Genomic DNA, 23,636 nt, shown 5'->3' with positions numbered 1-23,636 from the left:
AAATAATTCCCTCAAAGGAGGGGGGAAATGTTTGGATAATAATTCGGCATAAACCGAATAATTCCTTCAAAAGCGGGAAATGGAGGGGGAATAGGTTTGGATAATAATTCGGCCGGAAGGGAGCTGTCCCTGCATGTAAAAGGTTGGGTTGTCCTATCCCATGCAAAAGGTTGGGTTGTCATAGCGCATGTATCGGGTTGGGTTGTCCTTCCCAATGCAAAAGGTAGGGTTGTCCTCAGGACAACCCTATCTCTTACATGGGATGACAACCCCCCCCCCCCCCCGATCTTCCATGGTGTATACGTTACTACTAACACCAGACATGGTTCTATAAGCGAATGCCCGAACGTTAATAAGAGATGTCAATATAAAATCTTCCAAATTTTACACACGTTCAAACCTATTCTTACTTCCTATACAGAGCTTTCCCGCCAAAATCAGTAATTTCAAATACTTTATTACGCACTTAAAACAAACCTAAGCAATCAGTCAATCTTAATTTTATTTAGGCGATCAAATGCACGGCTCAATTCTCCGACTGTCTTACCAAACAAAAAGTACTGTTTACTACCTTTAGTGAACCACTTTAGGAACAATATGCCCAACTGGATTTTTTTGTTCAGTCAATTTTCACCGATTGATATATTCATCGTAGTATTGTGAGTGAAAACATAAGGAAGCTTTTCAAGCATATGCAATCAATATACGAATTTCACAATTTTTTACTTGTTTTTCACGATTTTTAAAAATTTTTACGAATTTCACTTTTTCCGAGGAGTTATGGAAGTTTAAAGGTTTGTGAACGTTAGTCTCACTTGTTAGTCAACCGTTGTTTTGTTCACATTTTTCGTAAATTTTTCTGAAATTTTGCTTGGAATATGATAGCAATGTTAAGAACAGTCTCATTGGTTTTAGGTTTGAAAAAAGAAGTTGCTGCATTGGTTGAGCCAACTTTTTTGGCTAAAGTTTTGGCTAAATATATCAAATCAGCAATTTTTTTTAATCAATTTTTCATGAAAACACCAAAATACTTCTTTAGATCACTTTGTCCAAACTAATTGGTACTTCAGGAATGAAAACTGCCGACACAATCTTTGTTTACTCAGATGAGAGCTATTTTATTACTAGTTTTTAAGAAAGTGTTCTGAAAACAAAATTTTGCGGCCTTTCGCGAACTTAAATCGATATTTATCAATATATATATAAATTAATTTTGATAGTGAGTTTTCCTTAGCCAACAAACCTTTAACTCAATTATCTGGAACAATGACGTTTTAATAACAGATGCGCAGCGACATCAAGCGATATCAGTTTTTCTCATTATGTTTTGCGATGAATGACGGATTCGGATCGCATTTGGGCTGTCTTTTTTAAAATGTTTTTTTTAGCATTTTTCATCCCAATAACAGTCAATTTTCAATTATAGGTTCAATTAATGACGGGTCAAGTTTATGCTAATATACGGTCCAATGAATAAATGTTTTTGAGTATAACTCCCGGTTCTGATGGCTCCGCCAAGCATTTTCAAAAAAATTTAAATTTTTGAGCTTTAACTGCATTTGTTGTTCTTTTTGTACTGTTTTGACGGAGTCTAATTAATCAAAGGTATAATTTGCTATCTAGGGAGCTATTAAGAAACTATCTATTGCTTTCAGTTGACATCTAATGGTTTTTGTTAAAATAATGGTTTTTGGTTAAAATTAACCAAAACGTATCATTTATTTTTGATATATTGACCTTTTTTGTCAAATTAGCTAATTCCGTAGCAATTGGGACAATTATTTGTTTCAATTGTGGAATTTTGCAATTCTAAAATTGTGGAAATTAACAATTCGAATTCTAGGCGGCGCGGTCCTTTTAAAAAATTTTTTGCCTTTTTTGTACCTGATGTTAATTACAAAACCGGAATAAGTTCAATTCGAAATTTAATTTTCAACAGATCTATTTCACGCACGAAGGAAGGTCAATAAACATACATTATAATTTGAGCTAAAAACTACTGGTTTTCTGGTTTCAAGAATTATTTTGCGTATAAATGTTTCCTGAAATTTTTGGTCATGGCTGATTTTGTTGTCAAATTGTAGCCTTAGTCTAAAAAAGTCCAATTGGTTTTCTAAGCAGCAACAATTTTATCTATTTACTATTTTTAGTTGATATTTACTTTTAGCTGTTATGACTAACGGTTTAAAAAACTAATGGCTTTTAATAATTGCCAGAGTTTACCTTATTTCTGTCAACTTGTAGCGTAGTATGTGGTCTTCATTTTACCATTTGATGATTGACATTCAAATGAATTTGGGTATCCTAGTTTTTATCTGATGCTATTTTGAATTTTTTTATTAATTCTTTCTTAAAAAACATAGACAATGAGTTTTGGTTGTAATTAATTCTTGTTTTTATTTGCTTTGGTGTTTGTCCTGTCTATTAGTCTCCTTAATGGTAGATATCATCGGCCCTCTAATGAGACATTATTTAATTTGTCTGTGCTTTGAGCAAATTTTTAAATGGATACATCAATTATTTGCGAACAATATATGAATTTTAGAAAGTTTTCTATCTCTTCCTCATTTGGTAGACAATTAAATCAAAAATGTAGTTCAGCGAGTTCAAGACATTATGTGTGAATGCACGTTGGAGCCTCCTTGTCTACAAATGATCAATTTTTTGTCATGGATGGACAATGGAAGACGAATAAATGCCTCAATATTTAGGGCGGTCGAGTTTTCTGTTGGGGTGACGGTGGGTCAGTCCTAAATGTCAAAATGTGTCACTTCGGGAGTCAAACCAGTATCCATTAACTTGCCAGCTTCTATTCCATTACACCATCTGGTACTACGCTTCGAACTTGATGCCTCATAACCCTTTCTCTTGTTTCTTCTTATTCCTCAACGTTGAACAAGAAACTTTGAACAAGTATCGCTCCTATTATGAGCTACGATGAACTTACAGCGCAATTTACATCTGGTTGTACTCTCAACTTTCAACCACTATCCAAAACCCAACATGCTATTTTTGATGACGCGGGACAGACAAAATAATTAGTGTTGAGTACCTTGTGTAGGATGGAGAGTCCTGGTCTCATAGCCACTATTCCCTCTCCCTTGGAGTCATCGAAGCCATGGCTGCAGTGACACTGGCACACGGGGTTCCTCTCGTCCGCCCGGAACAACAAACTTCCACCTCAACAAAAAGATACATCTTAAGAAGCTACATCTACATACTGTAACTATCAAACAATTATGCGCACTGTCAAGATTATTCATCTGCTATATAAAAACATTTCCTTCAAAGTTACAATCACAAATAGCAGTGTCAAAGAATTAGTTTGAAACAATGGCAAATTTTAGACCATAAAACACGAGGACACAACGTTATGAAAATAATGAAATGAGATTACATTAAGCAGAACTCATGAAAACTGTCCCAAAAACGTCACGATTAATCATTCGATCATCAGCTGCTCTTAAACGTAATTTTAAAATGCGTGTGCATCGCTAATAACATGTTCTCTTTCATAACTTTCTGAAATATGTATGCTATAATGCACTACTGTGACACCTACCAGTGAAATCATCGTATCCTAAACAGACGTTGAGTGTGGCGATGCTGGAGTCCCTGTGCTCCTTGAGATCCACGTCGGTGTCTTTTGTGGGGTCTTTCTGGTAGTCCACAATGAAGGAGTAGTTCTCACTGGCATCTTCATGGGAGATGTAGTCGGGAAACAACATCTCAACCAGGGGCTGGATGAAGTCCTCCGCCAGACCATCACAGACTTCTTTAAACCCAACTGATGCTGAAAATTAAACGCATAAAATCCTTTGATGTGGATTCACGGTGATCAGATATAATGATAAAAATGAACTGTAGCTCAGAAACGTTACCGGATGTTAATTACCAAATCGGACATAACATAAGGACTAACATGATCAAAGCAGATTTTTTGCTATTTAAATGTAATCGCTAGTTTCAACTGTCTAAAACAGCATTTTTATTTATGCGACGGAAACTCTGTTTAAGAATGAGGATGCGCTAATATGAACCGGGAAATGTTAAAAAAAACATGCTGCGATAGGAAACTAAGACAAACAAAGTTGACCTACCAAGAACTGCACCGTATCTGTTCATACTGTTGGGTCTGCGCATGGGAATGCCACTGTTGCCAATGTGCTCCAACTCTTCCAAGAAAAGACGTCTGAATTCATCTGTGAATATTCCACTAAAACAACAACAGCTTCAATTTTAATTAAAACTTTTACTTTCTAACCGATACGCCTTTCTGATAGAATCCTATAATAACAAAGGTCACTATTCCAAGAGTGGTGAGGCAACTGGGCTTATGAGCGAAAATGTAACTTATTTTAGTAACGGACATATTGTCCTTGCGCACAGGTAGGCTTTCCATTATATACAAACAAAGCTGAAAGATTGCCAAAAATAGAACTGATTGGCCACTCCGGCAGCAAATTGGGACTCAAATAAGCAAAGAAGGAAAGATATGAATAGAAATTAACAAACTGCTGATTTCAAAGTTTCAGATTTTTTCTACTTGAATTGATACCAAAGAAAGGTTTTTATGTGAGCAAATTCTGAGAACAATTGAACTTGAATATTGCGCCTATATACCCTGTTTTTGTTAACTTTATTATGTTAACTTATGTTAACTTTATTTCAGATCCATAGTTGTTGAGCAGATGCTTCTACTGTTAAATCGATTATAGATCAATGGTGAAAAATATAGCTATATGGCGAACTCGCAAACTCGTCACGTCAATAACAACGGACAGAAAGCGTGATACGAAGTAAGGTACATAAAACACGTCAATTCAAGTCCAGAAATTGAATCTAAAACCTGACAAGGAGGCTCGCTATTGTGCGTTCGCACATAATGTTCCGACCCTGCTCATCCACATTTTCACTTCATTTCCTTTCAAATAAGGAAGAGATTTCAATATTCCAAACTTCACATATCATTCAACAAACCATTAAACGAAAAAATATTGCTGCATTAGAGGGCCGATGAAACCTGACATTATGTGAATGCAAGAAAAGACAAAAATGAAATAACAAACAATATTTATGACAAAAAAGGTTAATTTACTCCTCCGGGGTAAGCAATTGAGACCTGTCAATATACAGTATTTGTCACGACTACATAAAGAACAACAAACACAGGCAAAAAATTCCTTTTAATTTTCCGCAAAAATGGTGGCCCAGCCGTTATAACAATAGGTTGTTCACCAAAAACAATAGAAAATTTCTGTTGTGCATTTTTCTAATGCCAGTGGGAACTACCCTTACTGTAATAATGAGAAAACAAAAATTCAAAGAAGGGCAATTACCAAAAATTCACAAAAAAAAATTATGATGATTCGTGGTATCAAAGCCAAAAACAAATTTGTTGAAAATAAAACCGTTATGAAGATCAAATTGTGTTTCACCAGATAAAAAAGTGACCTGTTTTCACGGAGACTAAGCAACAAATTGTCAGAAATAAGATCTATACAATTGATTAAAAACAATTTGTTTCAAACTTCATAATAGATATAAGCTTTAAACAAAAGACACATCGATTGCTTTACGATTTCGTAGAAAACTAATTATGCTTGTTTTCATTCCATAATTATCGCTTATTTTTAACAAACAATAGAGGTAGAAAAAAACTCAAACAATTTTACAAAACCAGTGTTGAAGCCATTAAATTTATAAGACATTAACTGCGAGATGTTTGAATCTTCACTTTCGTCTCGATTGAATATCTAAACCAGCAGATCTACCCCTGCAAAAAACTGTGTCTACTGGACAACGAAAAGAATCACACACATTGAAAACTAAAAAAATAATGAAAAATCTGCTATGCTCTAAAGACATCAGTCAAAATGTTAAACCAACAAAGCAATGAATGTTTGGTTCAGCAAAAAACTAATGATACCTCTCAATAAGTACTCTGGGTAACAAAAACGTGACAAAAAATTGAGTCACGAAATTCGGAGAATAATGTTGACAAAAGATAGAACAGAAAGCTAATGTTGAATAATTTTTAAAAAAATTTTTGAAAGTCATTAAAACAATTAGCTTTAAATTGAAATCATTTAATAGAATCAATTATACAAATTCGACAGTTTAAGAAGCCATTGAGACCTTTCACTGTCCAAAGTATCGCGTACGTTAACAATGAACTACTACTACGGGCAAAATTCAAAAAACTATACCAAATTTTGCGATAGAACAATAACGCAGTCATTAAAATCAAGCTATTCACAAAAATTGAATGCTCAAGAGCGCTTTTTTTCTATGCTGAGGTTTCGTACAATTGGGATCGTTATAAAACTGATTTCCTGTCAAGGAACCAAAAAATGGCAAAAAGGGGCAAAAACCTCAAAAACCGGCAATTAAGCACAAAAATCACAAAATTTTAACGACAACTTGTAGTATTCACAGCCACAAAGCCATCAGTTAAAAATAACAACAACATCTAAATTAAATTTTAACAAATGTGAAACCTAGTTCCAAGTAGGCAGTTTGACCTTTCTTCACTGAGAACAAGCTACAAGTTGACAGAAATAATTAAAAAAGTGGCAAAGTTCAAAAAATACTTGACATTTTTCTAAAACAAGTAAATTCAAAGTCATAAAGAGATATTATTTAACAACCGAAAGCCTTCCATAGGTTCAATTTTACCTCTTGAAGAAGCCAACTGGTTTGTTGATTAGTAAGACTAAGTCATCAGATTGCAAAGTGGATAAAAATTGAATGCAGATCATCAGAAATCAATGTAGGTTTACTAAAACTCTTCTTTAAAGCCTTCAAAACATCAGCTTTTCTCTGAAAGCAAAAATTATGTTCATTGAGCCTCGTTGTCCCGTGAATGGGATATGTCACCAGTTGGGCCTTGATTTGAAATTCTTGTCAGTAATTAAGAATAAAAAACCAAGGAAAGCAAAAAAAATCTGAAGGCCGTGCCAAAAAAGGCAAAATTTTTTAATTGTAAGAGTCCACGATGAGATTAAAACTAGCCCTGATATTGCTGCGCGTTAAAGATGCCAAAAAGAATTTATGCATTTAGTATGATTATCAAGAATAATTTGCAAAAAACTGGTACATTTTTAATTCCAGAAGAATCTTCTGGAGAGCAATGATAACACTAGCCCTGTTCTGGGGTTTAGGGATATTGTGTCAGCAGTTTTTAGGTTTCTACTTTCGTCTATTTTAAACAAAGTAAGCTGAAAATGCAGTTGATGCCATTTTTGATGAAAAAGTCAAAAAGGAAATTTTTGATATAAAAGTGAATTTTGAATAATTTATCATGAATTCTAGCCAAACACAAGAACCAATCATTTCAGATACTCTCCATTATTTTTAAATTAAAACTAATAACACTAAAAATAACAATTTTCACATATTTCATCAAAATTTTTGAAAATTTTGAGCGATATTCCGGAATTTGTGAACAAAAACGGACGAATTTTCACAAAACTTTGGACTTCGATAACTCCTCTAAAAAACTATTGTCAAAAAAATCTTTTCAATTCCGTATTCTAAGCTGGGCGGGCTTTCTAATGATACCAATCACAACTCTCTATGATGAATATATCGATCGGCGCAAATTGACTGAACAAAAAAACCCATTTGGGTATATGTTTCAGTTCCTGTCCCCCACTAAAAGGGGGGTCAGAACAAAAGTTTGACAAAAGATAGCCGGCATATTGCTGAAATAGCTACCAAATAAATTCTAAATGCCGCAGAAAATAAATAGCGACAGGTTTTGAACCGATGGAGTGTTTTCATTGCAAACATAAAAACTATCAAAAGATTAAAAGTTTTGTAATTTTAAAACTAAAAATCTTTTTTTTTATTTCAATCTCTAAATCAAAATTTCCCCAACCTTCATTACACAGCTGCTCTTTATTGACCATGAAGGGATATAGAATAACGTGAAGCGACGTCACAGTCATTTCTAGGAGCCGGTAAGTCATTTATTACCAAACAACTTATCACGCGATTCAACAAAGAACTCGTGATAATCCTAACAAATGACATCAAGCACATAAGCTGTGCGACGCCACAAAATACGAAACGAAAAAGAAACGACGAAATAGAAAGAAAAACCCTAGTAAACTAAAGAAACGCTCAGCTTAAATTTCGCACCTATAATCAGAAACATAAACCGACTAATGTCAGACGAACTGCACACAATAGGCGGGTCATTTATTTTCAAGGGTGGAAACCTAGATAACTTAAACTTAATGGATGCAGAAGAAAACGACAGGGGAGGGGTTCGGACCCCAACTTCCCGGATTACAGTCTAAAGCCTTTCCAAATCACTTGCACCTGCTTTGTTGACGCAATTACAATAACCTTTATAATAGCATCACACTTACTTTGGGAATGAGCGCAATTCAGATTCAGTAAAATCACCATATAAACCATGAAAAAGTAACTAGAGAGCAAAAAAAATAATCTAGAACAAAAGCGGAACAACGGTCAAGCGACAATTTTGCATAAAAACAGAAGTTTACAATAATTGTTTCAAACGTCGTCTGAGAGAGCAATTAAACGACTGTTCAACCAGTTGTGGCAACCATCTATGAAATTAGATAATCGAAATTGCAAATAGCCGAACGCTTGTACTATGAAGCTGAAAAATACCTAAGAACTGAAAAACTTAGACAAGATTGAACAGGATGCAGAGTACAAGCTCCTTTCATCAGGACTTGAGGAATCTCATATAATAACACTACGAAAATTAGCAAGATCAAATAATAGCACAGACCAATCCACACGTTTCTTCCTAGATTAAGTTAAGACGAGCAGGATCGAAACCTCAATAAAACAAGCGACAAAAGAGCAAAAAACACATCGCGCATGCAATTTAGCTCAAGAACCAAATGACCAACTAAACGTGCTTGGCGTAAATAGATGCTTTAAAAACCACGAAGAGACCAATTAAAGCCATGCTATATCTTGTTCTCGAAAAACAGAGAATAATAAAAAATAAAATGAAACTACAAAAATTACATAATATATTTCTAATAAGGTTAGGTTGCTAGCCGTTCAGTTCATTTTTCACAAAACCTTTTGACCTGGCGAAAGACATTTTCATTATTCAACTAGTACGAAGTCGGCTATCAGTAAAACAATTTGAAATTGAACTTGAGCTTTGCTAAAACATTTTGTATTTTGTGGGTAGACATATCTTATATCTCGACATAATTTTGACCTCGACATATTTTTAATCTCTCTTAATTCAATCAGCCCATTGAGAGCAAGATAACTAAATGCTTTAATTTTTCCGTTTTTCATTGCTCCATCTTCAATGATTCTGACGATCGATATCGGGGGAAATCGAATTCGAGCCGCACTTCGAGTGTTTGATACGCTTTGTGATTCAATGTCTATGTTGTCAACAGTCCTCCTCCTCCTCCTGATTTCGGATATTACCTGCTTAATGGTTTGCATTAAATTCAATTCATATTTATCTGAAAACTTCAGTTCTCATTAAACCGCTCCAACTGAGTCATATTTTCAAGAATAAAACTGTTCTGAGAATTTTTGGGGCAAAAAATAGGCCAAAGGGTTCGTTTGGAGTCATTATCATATACCTCTATTTCATAATTAATGTAAGACTGGGCACAAGCATTATGGAGTAACAGCATATTAGGCTCATATATTCTCGAATGCGATAGAAGATTGCGGAAATTTCGAGGCTTTTAAGCATACATAAATTACGTGATCAATAAAGGTCAACCAAGAGTCAATAAGCAAGCTTAGATAATTAAAACAATTTGTACTTTTTAGAATAAGAGGAGGCATAAAATTTGCTCAAGATTGTCTAACAAATTTTATTATTTCTGTCTCTGAAGATTATGTTATGCTTAGTTTATTTTGCATGCGACAATTATGAAAGTTATTGACCCCAATTTGTAATTTTGATTTCGCATTCAGACCCGACGCCATAAGTGATGGATGGTTTTCAGAGACAAATTTTGTTACTTCTCCAAACATTAGGCAAATCATTAAACGAACCTTACCCTTAAGAGGACTTAACAAGGAGCCTTGAAGGACACCAACGCTCATAAATTTTAAGTCTGCTTTTTATTTGTTTCCGTAAGTTGCTTTCTGTTCGATAGACAAGAACAAATTAAAGTGTAGCATTGAGGCACGGTGAACATATTATAGTAATATTAATTCAAGGCTCTTTGTACCTTCTCCCGAAGAGGTACTGATTCACGCAAAAATTTCGGCGAAGTCAATTCCCATTTTTCGGCTACTAATTTTTACTTACAACTTAAATTTCTGTTTCAATATCCATGACACTGATTTCGTCAATGTCAAAACAGCCAGATACTTTTCGGAATATACATAGCACGAAAGTCATACAAAAAATGTTAAGGGCGGCAGATTACTATTTTGATAAGAGAATGGCTCTGTTCCAACTCACCCTGCCAATTCGTAAACACCTTTTACTTCAGTCAGTTCACTCAGCATTGACCGCACCTCACTTTCATCCACCTCCGCCCCCTCCTCTGCCTCTTTCGCCTTTTTACGCAACTGCTCAACTGCGCTCAGAAATTGCGGGCTGATGTAACGCTGCTTGAAATCATCGTTGTACCTGTGGAAACAAAGCTACAAAGCTTCAATTTAATCAGTTTCAAAATTAAGTTGATGATCAAGCTGAAAAATAGACTCGCTGAAAAGATGTCACAAGCTAATCAATATAGTACTTCAGATAAGTATATGTCACGTAAGGAGGCATTTACTTTAACATTGGAATTTAGACTTCTATTTGGTAAGCTGGCAAAAAGAAACTTCTGCACAACAATAAATGCGGTAGCCATTACACAAAAGAACCTGAAGTTCTAAGCCAGTAAGAACTTTCCGACAAAAAACAGGAACAAACAAGACTCACTTATATAACTGGGGGTGTTTCTTTGGGAGCATTTTGAATGCCTGGTCGAACAAATCCGCATATTTGTGCCAATAGTCGATGCCTTCGTATTGTCCATGTCTTGTCAGAGTTCGTTCTGGCATCAACTTCCCAATTGCGATTGCCCGTTCTATCACATTACCACTTCCTCCGATTCCCTCTGCCATTTCAGTGTCATCTCCATCAAAAGGGATGGCTTCCTCCCACGCGACGTAGTGATCTCCGACACCATTAGATGAAGCTGCCATTGTTCACTCAGATGGAATCTTAATCATTGCACATTGCCATCTGCAAGACAAGATTTCGGAAGAGACAGTGTCTAGCAATGAGTCAATGACAATTAAAAAAGCACTGTGCTATTGGTATCGCAGCTATCAATAACCGATTAGATCGAAAACCGAAAACTAAAAGCAGCACGCTTTTACTTTCAACTTCTCGAGTCTGATATAAACTAACAGTGCAAAATTATTTTTATTTGATGCAAAGCTGAGTAACCGCAAAAAATAACCGTAATGATACGAGAAGATAATAGACAATATAAGTTAAAATAATCGGTCTATTACAACATTCTTTAGCCTCACAGTCAATGTACACCGATAATCAATACCAAAGACAAAATCAGCTTTTGATTAAGAAATAATTCTGCCACTAGTTGTAAATGGTACAAAATAATTATACCTATTGTAATTAAAAGTTATCAAATGAACTCAATCGGTAGGTCGGTTTCAGGAACAGCTTCACAATTGATCTGTTTAACAATAGTAAATTAATAGAACCAGTTGAACAAAATTGAGCGAATCACTCACAACGGGCCGCCGAAAACGTGCATAATGGAATCTTGTCTCATCCTAAATACAAATCCCAGGTTTTTAAAATATTTAAATGTCGCCGTTTTTTTTTCAAATTTTCGAGAATCCTTCTTTGTTGATAATGATCATAAAGAAACCATTATATAAACATTTTGAAACTCACAGCTGGGCTGGGTTAACAATTCTTATCAAGACTGAAAAAAATGAAAATTTCATTTCAAAATTTTAGAGTTGATAACATTACGTGAGCAATGTTCAAAAATCGAATACACATTCGATTCTGCTGGGCTTTTTCACGGCCAATGTTTTAGGATAAGAGTTGTAAGCAGAGTTGAAAACGTGTGACATCAGGCTGATTTAGTTCAACTTTGCATAAAATTACCCCTTTTCCACTGATACAGCATCTAATTACCAAAATGAAAGAAATTCCAATTGGTGATTAACTTCAAAAATGTCCCTCTCGGCACTATCTGTGGATAAGGAAGACAACTCGTTGTTTTGAAATAACTCACAGTACTGTTCACAAGAATTAAGTCTTTGAATTTGGTCTCAAGTAATTAATAATAAAATTCGGGCAATAAAGGTTAGGCTAATTACACGCTCAACAACTTCGAACACATTGTCCACGTAATGAAATTTTTAATTACTTCATTTTATATCTCAGAAACTGCCACCATGAATATTTGGACAATGAGCATATCAGTTATCCTATAATTATGCAGACAAAACCAATGAACCAAAATCTGTGAAAATCTATTTCATACAAAATTGTTTTTTTCCAACACAGGTAAGAAACTTTGAAATGGCTAAATTAAATGGCTCTTTAGAAATCTATCATAGTCTTGAGCAGCGATCTGGTCAAATATTGGCTAAAAATACCTATCCAGGAGGCAGTAAACTTTTTTTCACATCTATAGCAATACCGCGACCCCATTTCTTGCTTAAAGATTACAATGCTTAAATACATCTTAAATGAAAAAATAATTGATCCCATTGACGTTGGAATTTGGGATATTGTGAAGAAAACTGACATAAAAACAATTTGTTGCAAGAATTGCAAAAATTGGGGAGCTTTACCATCTTGTTTCTTTTTAAAGGTATTGCTATAGATATGAAAAAAAGTTTACTTCTTTCCTTCTTGTTTCTATTCCACTATTTCTCCATTGTGCCACCAAACCATCATGCCATTAATGATTGCGTTTTGCTAACTCAGCAATGATAACTCGGAACAATTTTCTAGACTAGGACGATGACCGCTATTTGCTTATTTCAAGAAATAATTTCAAAAAATTTTACCAAAAATAGAGAACTGTAAAAGATTTGAAATGCACTTGGCGTAAAACTGAAAAAGGTATTGAGAGATTTTTTCCGTCGCTTCGCTTATTAAAATTACTCCTGCCTAATTAAACACACATTATCGCCTCAAAGGATTACTGGTACTATTAAACATCAGTCCCTTACAAGAGCAGGAAAAAAAAACAAATAATTTTACGAGCAATAGCATGAATTGTGAGCTCAACCAAAATGAAGGTCATGTAATTGGTCACGAAAAACAAATTGTACGAATGTCAAAAAGATTGCGGTTACAACATAAGAAACATAAACATTTCGGCTATAGATCTTTCTATCGAAAACAACATTATTTGAATAAACCAAATTCAACCGAAAGCTTCATAATGGTAGCCAAAATCGAAACATTGTCTGAACACGTTGTTTTAAAGTAAAAAGGTATTGTCTGTCTGTATGTATTAAAACTCTGGGCATTAACACTGAGTTCAAAAATCCGACAGCAGTAAAAACGCAAGGATTAGGCGCAAATGGCTCAAATTGGCTACGGATGTAAAACAGAACTGCTAAATTATTGCAAATGAAAACGGTTGTTATTCGCAAAACCCCGTTGTTGATTTACTTCGAGAAGGCGATAGCAGTTATCCTCTTATTCAACTCTCTTCGCGATAAAAAAGGGTGGCTTAAGTAGTGCAATAGCTTGTTAAAGTCACCACTTTTACATTCTAGTTATCTTCATCGGGTCATAAAAAGTAATGGGTCTTTCCCATTATAGCGTCACAATGAAAATATAGCCCCCCCCCCCCATTATGGTATATTTACCATGATTGGGGGGCTATAGGTTATCTGACCACAAAGCTGGGGGGGGGGCTATAATGGGAAAGACCCTAAGTTATTTCATCAAAAAATATGCAAATAACTTTTATCGCAAAGAAGGTTTGCTAAATTGAATTTTAAACTATTAATCCCAATGGAGATTAATCTTTTCCTTTATTCTTCGCATCATTACGACCAAATCTGTTTTATCGCAACGAGAGTTGATTATAAACATTAACACACGGTTGTTATCGACATCTTCAAATTATTCAACACCTCGGCTTAGTGCCGATTGCAACCGTTCATGTTCATCACACGTGCAATGAAAGGTGAAGTTTTCTATGCAGTTTCCTCATTTCCAAAACTGGAAAGTTCCTCCAAGTCAATTGCTCAAAGTTGAAATCATTTGTAACTTCAAAATTGAATTCAATTTTCAATACTATAATATCATACTTTTCTGAAAACAAGGGAATACGAATAATTAATTGGAGCACTTAAATATTGAGATAAAAACAAACGCAGTGGGCACTCAAATAGCCAAAATATCAAAAAAAATAATCAAATAATTAAATTTCTGTCCCCCCCCCCCCCCCCCCCCCCCCCCCAAGTGCTTTTCATGACCCCCAGTAACAAATTATATGTTGTTATATAGCACGTTACTATGTAAGAAAATAGCACGTGCACCTGGGGGCCATAAATGATTTATGGTCACTAAGCTGGGAGCCAAAACAGAATAGATCCAATTATTGATAGGTTGGTTTTTTGTGAATTCAGATCAAAGGATCACGAAACAAACAATTTAAATCTCAGCAACTTTTCACTCGCTAGTGCATGTAAATTCAGTTTCTTGGTACGCTTAAAAAAATTTCGGCTATCTGATATGTCACCAAACCAACTAGGGTGCATTTTGCCTGACTATATAAAGCAGGCCAATAGTGGACAAAGCACTAACTAAGAAAATGACATCAAACCACCTATGGTAGAAATTGAACTGTAGTTTACCCAATACTTCAGTTATGATAAGTCTGTACTGCTCAGGCACATTCATTCTCATTAGAAGCACCATTGAGATAAAATACATGCCTATAATCTCTGAGAGCAATAGCATGATTACATCAGAGCTTTTGCTACTCGATACGGCGTAGAATATCTTTGTCAATGTTAGCAGAAGACCTCTGATAGATGTTATGACCAGGATCCCTACCACGAAGAAGGAAACCTGTTGGGACCAGAACCGAACGTCCAAGTTAAACCCAAGGTAGTGGGCTAATATGTCAAACCCTCTTGTGATTGGGTCCACTTTTCCAACTCTGTTGAAAAGAATGTTCACGGTACATATAAATATTTTCCACATGCAGTACAGCGAGAAAATATAACCCAAACAGTTGAAATATTTTCCTTGAAACGTTTTGCTGAACTCAATTCGATCTTTGACAGCGTGCAAGTCGACAACTTCCAGAAATAACTGCTTGTTCAATTCTTCAGACGCAGATGCTTCCTTCTTAAGTGTCTTCAGATTCTCTACTGACATTATATGATCATTGTGCTGGAATCGCGTCGGACTCCCATTGAAAAATCTCCAAAATTTGTTCGACTGACCCGAACTGGATCCCATTAACATTGGCTTCATTTCTTGTTGCGCAAACAAAATTCTCTTCTTTTTGGTCAATGTTGAGTCTAGGCTTTGGAGAAGTCTTCTTTCTGCAGTTTTGATATCGCCTTCTGAGACATACCGCATGAAAATTGCCATTGATGTGTATGGATAGTTAACTGCTCCAAAACCAGATAAAATAGCCATAACTGTAACACCAATAATTCCGATCCGACTGACACCCTGTTCAATAGAAAGAAGTCTGAACTCCGCGGATATAATTGGAAAAGGGTCACCCAACTTCCAAAAGCCATAAAGGAAGAAAAACCAGAGCATGACAGCACCACATCTAATTAATGTCCTACTGCAACCCTTGAAGCAGAAATTTTGGCAAATAAAATAGCACAAATATAAGGGAACTAAAACAATCAGAAGGAAAAGCATAAGATAAAGGTGCAGGTTCCAGTGAAAATATCTTGAATTTTGTTCGAGCCAGCCAAGAATCTCGAAGATAATCAGCTCTAGAAGAGTGCAAGATAAAGTAAAAACTGTTGCAAACACTAACTGCACGGACAGGTGATGAATTTCGTAGTCCCGAAAGAACTTGCGCATGCTATAGACCCAACCAAATACAAAGAAAAGCAATTCAGTGCACAAAACAACAATTCCATCTGACATCCAGCCCATAATTCTATCTAAAACGAAGCATAGATCAAGAGATTAGATTGTGAACCAATCTTGACTATTTCATAATATCGAGCGTAAGAATCTAAATAAAATTTGAAGATGCCCTAAGTGAGTTGAAACAATGTTTAACGACTCACTACATAGACGTCAGCGGTTATAAACGTTAGCCATAGGTATTTCAGTCGATCTATCTACACACGACTCGCAGCTCTCTGCAATTAAAATGTCCAAATTTTTTCCGCTCAATCCAGCATTCCTTCATTTTCAATAATAAAATTGAACTTGAAGTAAAGTTTTCAAACAAGGAGGCTCGGTCATAATCGTTCGCACAAAATGATCCCAACCCACTAAAATAAGCTACTTCGGAAACAAAAAAGCATGCTTCAAATCCTCTACATAAAATTTCAATTAAGGAGACATGAAAACCCCTGAGATATCGACGAGATACACGAGACACCTTTTAAATTTTCTAAGGAGACAAAATTTGCGACCACGGTAAGAATTCCGGTCAATATTTTATGAGATATCCGAAACATAAACCGACCAACATCGGAGAAATTGCTCTCGAACGACAAGCTGGGTAATTTAATTCAGGGTTTGTGGCTTAGATAAATCTTTCTCTGAGTGCAAACAACTGACCAGGGAGGGACTCGAACCCCGACCTCCGCAGTTCTCGACAGAAGCATTTTCCACTTAGCTATCATATCAAGCCGACTACATAACCCAATGCACCCCGAGAATCGACGAAAATAAATTTAAAACGAAAACATTCAAAGAATAAATTCCACGCACAATTTTTTTGTGTTGATTACATGGACGTAGCAAAACAATTGCCTACCAAACGTAATAGAAGACCAAACATCAGAATATGTAGCAAAACGTTGCTCCTATTTCTCAGTTCCTTTTAGACACACCATCTATTAAGAGTCTTTGTAAAAACTTCCTCCCAAGAAAGCCTCCCAAATTTTAAATCAATCCTACGTATCATCCACTTAAAAGAAGCCACACCATTTTCAAAACTTGAAAAAGCAGGCACTAAACAGCACTAAAGAAGCGTTATTAAAAATCAAACCAAGTTTGGAACTAAATAAAAGATCGCTGACAGAGTTCCAGAAAATAGGTGCGATCGCTTCGTAGATCTACAGGGTCAAAATAAGACTAAACAGTTCTTAACATCTCTGAAATTTTCAGTTTCTTTATACTAATTGATGGGATTGTTTAAAAAGGATTTAGAAGAAACTTTATAACATACGTGTTGTCTCTATTAGCTGCCCTCAAATAGTGTTCAATTAGGGCGACATACACTCAGTTCATAGATATAGATCTCTAATTATTGTAGGCAAAAATAAATTTGAGAGAGAAGAATGGAAAGGTTAGTAACGTGCGATAAAAAACTAATCGGGCACATGAACAAAAAAGCATTTCGATCCAAGAAGAAACAAGAAGTCCACGAACCAAATTTTGTGAAAACTGCATGAATGGCCAAAAGGCAGATTTGAAATGAATGACGTCATATGGTGGTAACAAAAATCTCGAAGACGAAAAACCCATAGAAGTCCAAATAATTTCCCTCAGCTATCGCAGCTACTAAGAAATGAAATGAGAATTTAAAACAATTAAAAATAGCATCCAAAATTGTTGACAAGGCCACAACAATTTTAGGTACCCACTGAGGGACTCAACCACCAATTACGATTTCTTGAACTCTTTTTTTTAACTCACATTACTGCTGCCGTGTAATTAAAATAACAACGCAAATTACGATTTCAAAAATTGACTTTAAAATAATTGCTAAAAATTTTATTGAAGAGCTGACAAAAACAAGGTCCCCAAAAACTGTGCCACCAAGTTCGTTCCGTGCCGAATAAACCACAACTTTTCCGATAAAAGACGAATTGTGCAAAGCTATGCAGGAAGAAAAGTAATCAGATCACCAGGTTTTAAAAAAATCTTAATAAACTCGGAGGAGTCCAGGCACACAGCTAAATAGCTTGCTGTGTATAGCTTGCTTTTGTAGCTCCGCATTGTATTAGCAAGGAACCTACACCGTACAGCAAGCAGTTAACTAAATTCGCCCTATTCTAAGCAATCAAGAGAGCCTAATAGATGAAACAATTTCTTATAAATTTCCGAAACATTTTCCTGCCACATTCCGTCGTCACGTTTTTCAATCCTGAATGCAAACAGTGAAAAAAGCCAAAACGAGAAGCAGTTTGATGTTTTAATACAAATACGAAGCGACTACAGCCGGACGAATTGCTCGACAAATACGGACCATAGGTTGGCTTTTCGACTGTAAATATCTCGGCTACCAGGAGGCCCTTTTATTTTAGCAACAAAGTTCCTTTCCTTTCGGAGCGAGAAGAATTCAGACCACTTGAAATTGAGCGCAAAAACTCAGCTAAGCTAAGTAGTCAAACAATGTTCTAGAAAAAACGTTCAGGCGTGAAAAAAAAATTGCATAACATAGCTGGCAGATTGCCAGAAAATAGCCGCAATAGATTTGTATATCGGCAGTCTAAAAAAAAAACAGTAAAAGGACAGACCAAAAAAATTTGTCTTTTCATTGAAGGGTGATCTGTTATATTTTGATTAAAAATCTGTATAAGTTATTGCTGCCTCCATTAGCTGATCTCAAATAACCTTCATTTAGAGTGACACACACCCATTTGACCTTATCTCCTTGAATTAAAGTAAAAAAAAAGTCAATTTCAAAGTGAGGAAGTCATTTTTGAGAGTGAGGTAAGTCAAATGTGACCAAAAATTTAATCACGCTCATGAAAAAAAACTCGCTACACTAAGAGCAAAAAATGACGTCACACATGCAATTCAGTTAAAATTGCATGAACGAATGAACAAAAGTGGCTGTGACATCATATGGTCGTAACAAAAATCATGACGACGAAATAAAACATAGCAGGACAAGTCCTGACGTACAATTCAAAGAATTTTCATTGACTAAACAGAAAACTAGACCTAGAACGGACTATGAATGGATTGGGAAAACCATTTAGAAAAAAATCCGATCCAAAAAATCGAAAAAACAGTAAAAATCGAAGTGAAATGGCCGCATGTAAACAAAAAACCACTAGCGAGAAAGCGAATTTTTGTTCAAACACCGCTTTCTCACTCTACTTTAAAATTAGAGCAAAAAAATTTCACGCCGCAAAACCACTCGCTTTTTCGCTCCACTTCTTGTTTCGGCGTGACCAAAACCACTACTCCAATTTGACTTCAAAAATCATGAAAATGTGTGAACAGATCTTAAAAAAAAAGACAGCGCCCCAATACAATTCAAATTCTTTGAATTGTAAAAAACCAAGAGAAGGCCAATAATAGCCCCAGCTATCCTTCAAGAATTCCGGAAACGACTCGAAGTGAAAATCCATTCAAACGCCATCCAACTACTTATCAAACAAAACATGCCCTCACTAATTTATGACCATCTTGAAACAAAGTCATGAAACAAAAAAGTAAAAACAATAAAATCAAATCTGTTACATAAAAAAGATCCCGAAAAAAACTATCGCTGCCAAAATAACTTCATCATACCAACTAGTACTTACAAAAACCACTTATTTCAATTTTGAAAAAATTCTTTAGGCTAAATTATGAAAAAAAAGCTCAAAAACAACTTTTACTGAAAAACTGGAAAAAGTTACTATTTTTTTAATATTTCAAAAAACATATAAATCCAAAGAAAAATTCGCTTCAGCCAATAGGGTATTCAGATGCTCGCAAAACAATAGGCAATTCATAATAGGCAAAGAAACTTAGCTAAAAACAGAAAAAAAACGAATAACTGCAAAAAATTAAGAAAAATAGTTCCAATTTTCGCAATTTTTTTGTCATATTTCTCAACCAAATTGTTCAATACCCATTTGAGCCAGTAAAACAAAATAATCGTCAAAAAAACGCAAAAATGAGCCCGAAAATCAGCAAAATACATTAAAAACCACCGAATTATCATAAAATTCATATGAATTTCCAGAAACCTTCAAACCACTACCAAAACCAGCCTAAAATTGAAACAAAATCATAACCAAATCTCTTAACGAAAACAAATGAAAAAAAACTGCTTTAAAATGCCGCACGTGAACAAAAAAATTCGCTCGCTTAGAGAAAATTTGAAAATTTTTTCACACATCAATTTCTCGCTCTCTCAAAAACAGCGGTATGAACAAAAACCACTCTCTGTTCGCTCCGCTCTTCACTTTTGTTCAGCACCAAAATCACTCCAAATTTTTTCACGCGTTTCATTTCCCGCTTCAAAAATCACTCCAATAAAATTGATTAAAAAAAGGACTTCTCCAATACTCCTCTTCGAGTCGTAAAAAAAGACAGCGCCCCAATACAATTCAAATTCTTTGAATTGAAAAAAAAACAAGAGACAGCCAATAATAGCCCCAGCTATCGCTGTGCGGCTATTAAAAAAGACACACATGAAATTGATCGCGAAAAACTCAGCTAAGTAGTCAAAGAATGTTCTAGAAAAAAACGTTCAGGCGTAAAAAAAATTGCATAAAAAGACACGTTTCCAATAATTGCTCCGAACTTCGGTCGAGAGCAATTAATTAGGCTTAAAACTTAACTAAAACCTAATGAAGTCGGCCGATTTGCTTTCATACAACAGACCTGGGGGTAGACTTTGTTTTAAGCTTGTGTGTAGTAAGTATAGGAAAAGGAGCTTCCACGGGCATGAGGGGACAAAAAGCGGGAGGAGGGGAGGGCTCGGTAGAAACCACTCAAAATTGTCCTTCAGGCTATGAACTTATACCTCAGCAGTGTAGGTGGTGCATAACCATAGACGACTAAAACTAACAGTGACTTGCTTCCTTCTGTCTTTACCAGTTGTTGTTCCTCTAGAAGAAACGTAAAATCGTTTCAACAAAAAAGCGCTCAAGCCAAGAACTTAACCGACTAACGTTGGGCAAATTGCTCTCAACAACTGGAGAGCGGTTGGTGTCGTTAATAGCTAGTTAGGTTTAGGGAGGCTAGCTTTGGTCGAGCTCGCTGGGCTACAGGGAATGCTGTGCATGGGGTGAAAGGGGGCTGCCGCGGAGGGATGGGTAAAAAGGGGAGGGGGAGTGGGGTGACATGAAGGGGAAGCGCCAGCAGGTGGAGGGGGGGGGGACGTTACCTGTTCATCGTTTTTGAGGTCGAAAAGTCAAGAGGGTCAGAGGAAAAATGGAAAAATCGGTCAAACGAAAATCAGTCAAGCGTAGTCTAACTCAACAGCTCATCTTACGTTTCATTTACTAGAAGAAAGATAAATTTCGACATATTTATTTACCTAATAAATTTGGCAGAGATATTTACACAAGCACACAAAATTTCGCATCAGAAATCTACTAATGAAGAATAGTTTGTTGAATTCTATGATTATTTTACATTTATACTTTCTAGGACAGCTAATGCAAGCCATGTGACAGAGCTATTAGTCATGAACTAAGAAATTGTGAATCTATCAAGCTGGTTATTGAGCTATAGGTCATGCTTTGAAACTTATCAGGCACTCTGTGGACCACTAGCTTTGAGTGAAATTTGACATCCAAACAATTTGATGATAAGTGGTGTTGTGTGAACAAGAGAGATGAAAGGAGAGAAAGAGACGTAAATACTAGCAGCACGAGGCTGATAAGATAAGACACACTGATATGGTTCACAGTCTGGCATAATAATCTCCCAATCGTCGTTTCGGTTCTATGTCAGTTGGCTCATTGTAATCTGGGGTGTAGGAAGCTCATTGCGAACCTTCTGGAATATCCAACTCATCTTAGGCTTCAGCATTATCGGCATTGTCATCCAGTCCCATCTGGTCATTGAACTGAATGTTTGGGTTATTGTCAGGATCCTCCAGAATCATGTCAGCCAAGCTGTCCGCAACTTCCTCGCTATCATCGCCTTGTCCACTCTGGGATGGAGTCTGCAAGCCGGGCTGCTGAATTAATGCATTCATGTTCACTGCTTCATCGTCTACAGGTGATTCCGGATCGTACGCAGGTGAATCCGAGTCTTCAGAGTCCCTGTAGTCCCCGTCGTTCTCGGCATCCTCTGGCTCCTCGTCTTCCTCCTCCTCTTCCGGTTCTGAATCCTCGACATCCGACTCCTCTTCCGTGTCCGGTTCTTGAGTGTTGACTAGTTGATTCTGATTCTCCTGCTGGTTGTTTTGGTTCATTGTTGGGATGTCGTCAACGTTCTCTTCGAAAGCGTACCTGTGCACAAAATGTACATTCAGTTAATTTTGAGGGTGAAATATTGAAATCAAGAAACCGATTTCAGTACACATAACGACGCAAAAACAACGACCCAGTAATGGAAAAACCGAACACGCTGTTTCTTAATTAGAATTTTATACAAGATACTTGAATTAATTTCTCAATGATAACATGAAATAACTAAGTTGAAATAATAAAATTGGGTTAAATTAAGTTAGAATTAGCTAAACCGCCACATTCTTTTGTTGAGAGCATTTCGTCGGGGGGCTTTTGGTTCACTTTGTCACTTTTTTCGATAAATTTCATTGATAAAGAAATGCGCATTGGTTGATCTGAGAGATTTTCAATAGCTTTAAAAAAATGACGGCATTTTGTAAAATTGTAATCCGAATAAAAATTTCTAAATACGTTTAAATTGAAGCAAGCAAAAAGTTGTATGATTTTCAGAACATTCAACTTACTCTGGCACTTCGTCACCCCTGCGATTTGCAATTCGCACGTAAGCTGGTTCATGTAGCACATCATATGCCTTTTTGGTCTTTGGATGTGTGGCGCCAAACACCTGAAAAATGAAGTCCTCAGAGCCTACTCTGATCCCCAAGGATTCTCAGGATTTAACACAAAACAGCAACCAGGTGCAAAGCACCTCAAAATATTAAACCCAATGTATGGTTTAAAAGCAAAGAACACAAACAGACAAAACAAACAAACCTTTAACACAACCGACTAACGTCGGACCAATTGCTCTTAAACTATACCAATTGTAGGCAAAAAATTACAAAACTGACAAGTTCATTGAAATAAGAGAGTTTAAGTTATTGAAATCAAACAAAAGCTTTATTTGATCAAAAACTACTCACTATTGCAAATGTGAAACATAGCGTGTAAATTTTCCGAAAAAATCCGCCGTTGACCAGCTTGACGCACATTGGGATTGAAACAGAAGAAATAAGAGAAATTGACAGAACTTTTCTAAGTGTAAAGTGTTTATATCGGTGAGCAAAATCTGCATATTCGGTTAGATTCTAAAATTACACTTAATTCAGCCTCAAAACTGAAGGCTATTAAGCATAATATTAATGCCAGCTAGCAATCGCTTTAAGGAAGTTTGACAACCTAATGCATTATGACTTAATGACCGGGCTATATATGTTGATCCCGTCGCTTTTGATTTTGTTCTTTTGACTTTGACTGTATTCACTACATTGCGTAATTCAAAACGTGAAAGAATTTAAAATCCATCAAGTTGAAACAGTGAGTGAAGTAAGTCAGAAGCCTAACTAGAACGGACTCTGAGTGAATTG

General features: G+C 35.9%; 3 protein-coding genes across 3 annotated transcripts in view; all 3 read right to left on the bottom strand.

Annotated features, from left to right (window-relative positions):
• The window catches only part of LOC142336014 (2-oxoglutarate and iron-dependent oxygenase domain-containing protein 2-like), a 28,853-nt gene extending 17,519 nt beyond the window's left edge, over positions 1-11,334 (bottom strand). Inside the window, exons 1-5 of the mRNA XM_075384476.1 lie at positions 10,907-11,334; positions 10,439-10,609; positions 4,101-4,216; positions 3,563-3,793; positions 3,053-3,180 (exon numbers count right to left, since the gene is read on the bottom strand). Coding sequence (XP_075240591.1) covers positions 3,053-3,180; positions 3,563-3,793; positions 4,101-4,216; positions 10,439-10,609; positions 10,907-11,172 — 912 coding nt within the window. The 5' untranslated portion in view covers positions 11,173-11,334. The remainder of the gene's footprint in view (positions 1-3,052; positions 3,181-3,562; positions 3,794-4,100; positions 4,217-10,438; positions 10,610-10,906) is intronic.
• Positions 11,335-14,607: 3,273 nt separating this feature from the next.
• Positions 14,608-16,145, bottom strand: LOC142336908 (Golgi pH regulator-like). The gene has a single exon (XM_075385886.1). It carries the CDS (start codon positions 16,112-16,114, stop codon positions 14,732-14,734), a length of 1,383 nt encoding a protein of 460 aa, XP_075242001.1. The 5' UTR covers positions 16,115-16,145; the 3' UTR covers positions 14,608-14,731.
• A 5,239-nt stretch (positions 16,146-21,384) lies between these two features.
• The window catches only part of LOC142336013 (TPR repeat-containing protein DDB_G0287407-like), a 30,639-nt gene continuing 28,387 nt past the window's right edge, over positions 21,385-23,636 (bottom strand). The window contains exons 14-15 of the mRNA XM_075384474.1: positions 22,794-22,894; positions 21,385-22,329 (exon numbers count right to left, since the gene is read on the bottom strand). Coding sequence (XP_075240589.1) covers positions 21,891-22,329; positions 22,794-22,894 — 540 coding nt within the window. The 3' untranslated portion in view covers positions 21,385-21,890. The remainder of the gene's footprint in view (positions 22,330-22,793; positions 22,895-23,636) is intronic.

Source organism: Convolutriloba macropyga, chromosome 3, assembly GCF_964194025.1.
Source record: "Convolutriloba macropyga chromosome 3, txConMacr16.3, whole genome shotgun sequence".
NCBI classification, from domain to species: domain Eukaryota; kingdom Metazoa; phylum Xenacoelomorpha; order Acoela; family Convolutidae; genus Convolutriloba; species Convolutriloba macropyga.
Note: the sequence above shows the minus strand (reverse complement) of the source record. Positions and strands in the feature narration are given on the sequence as shown.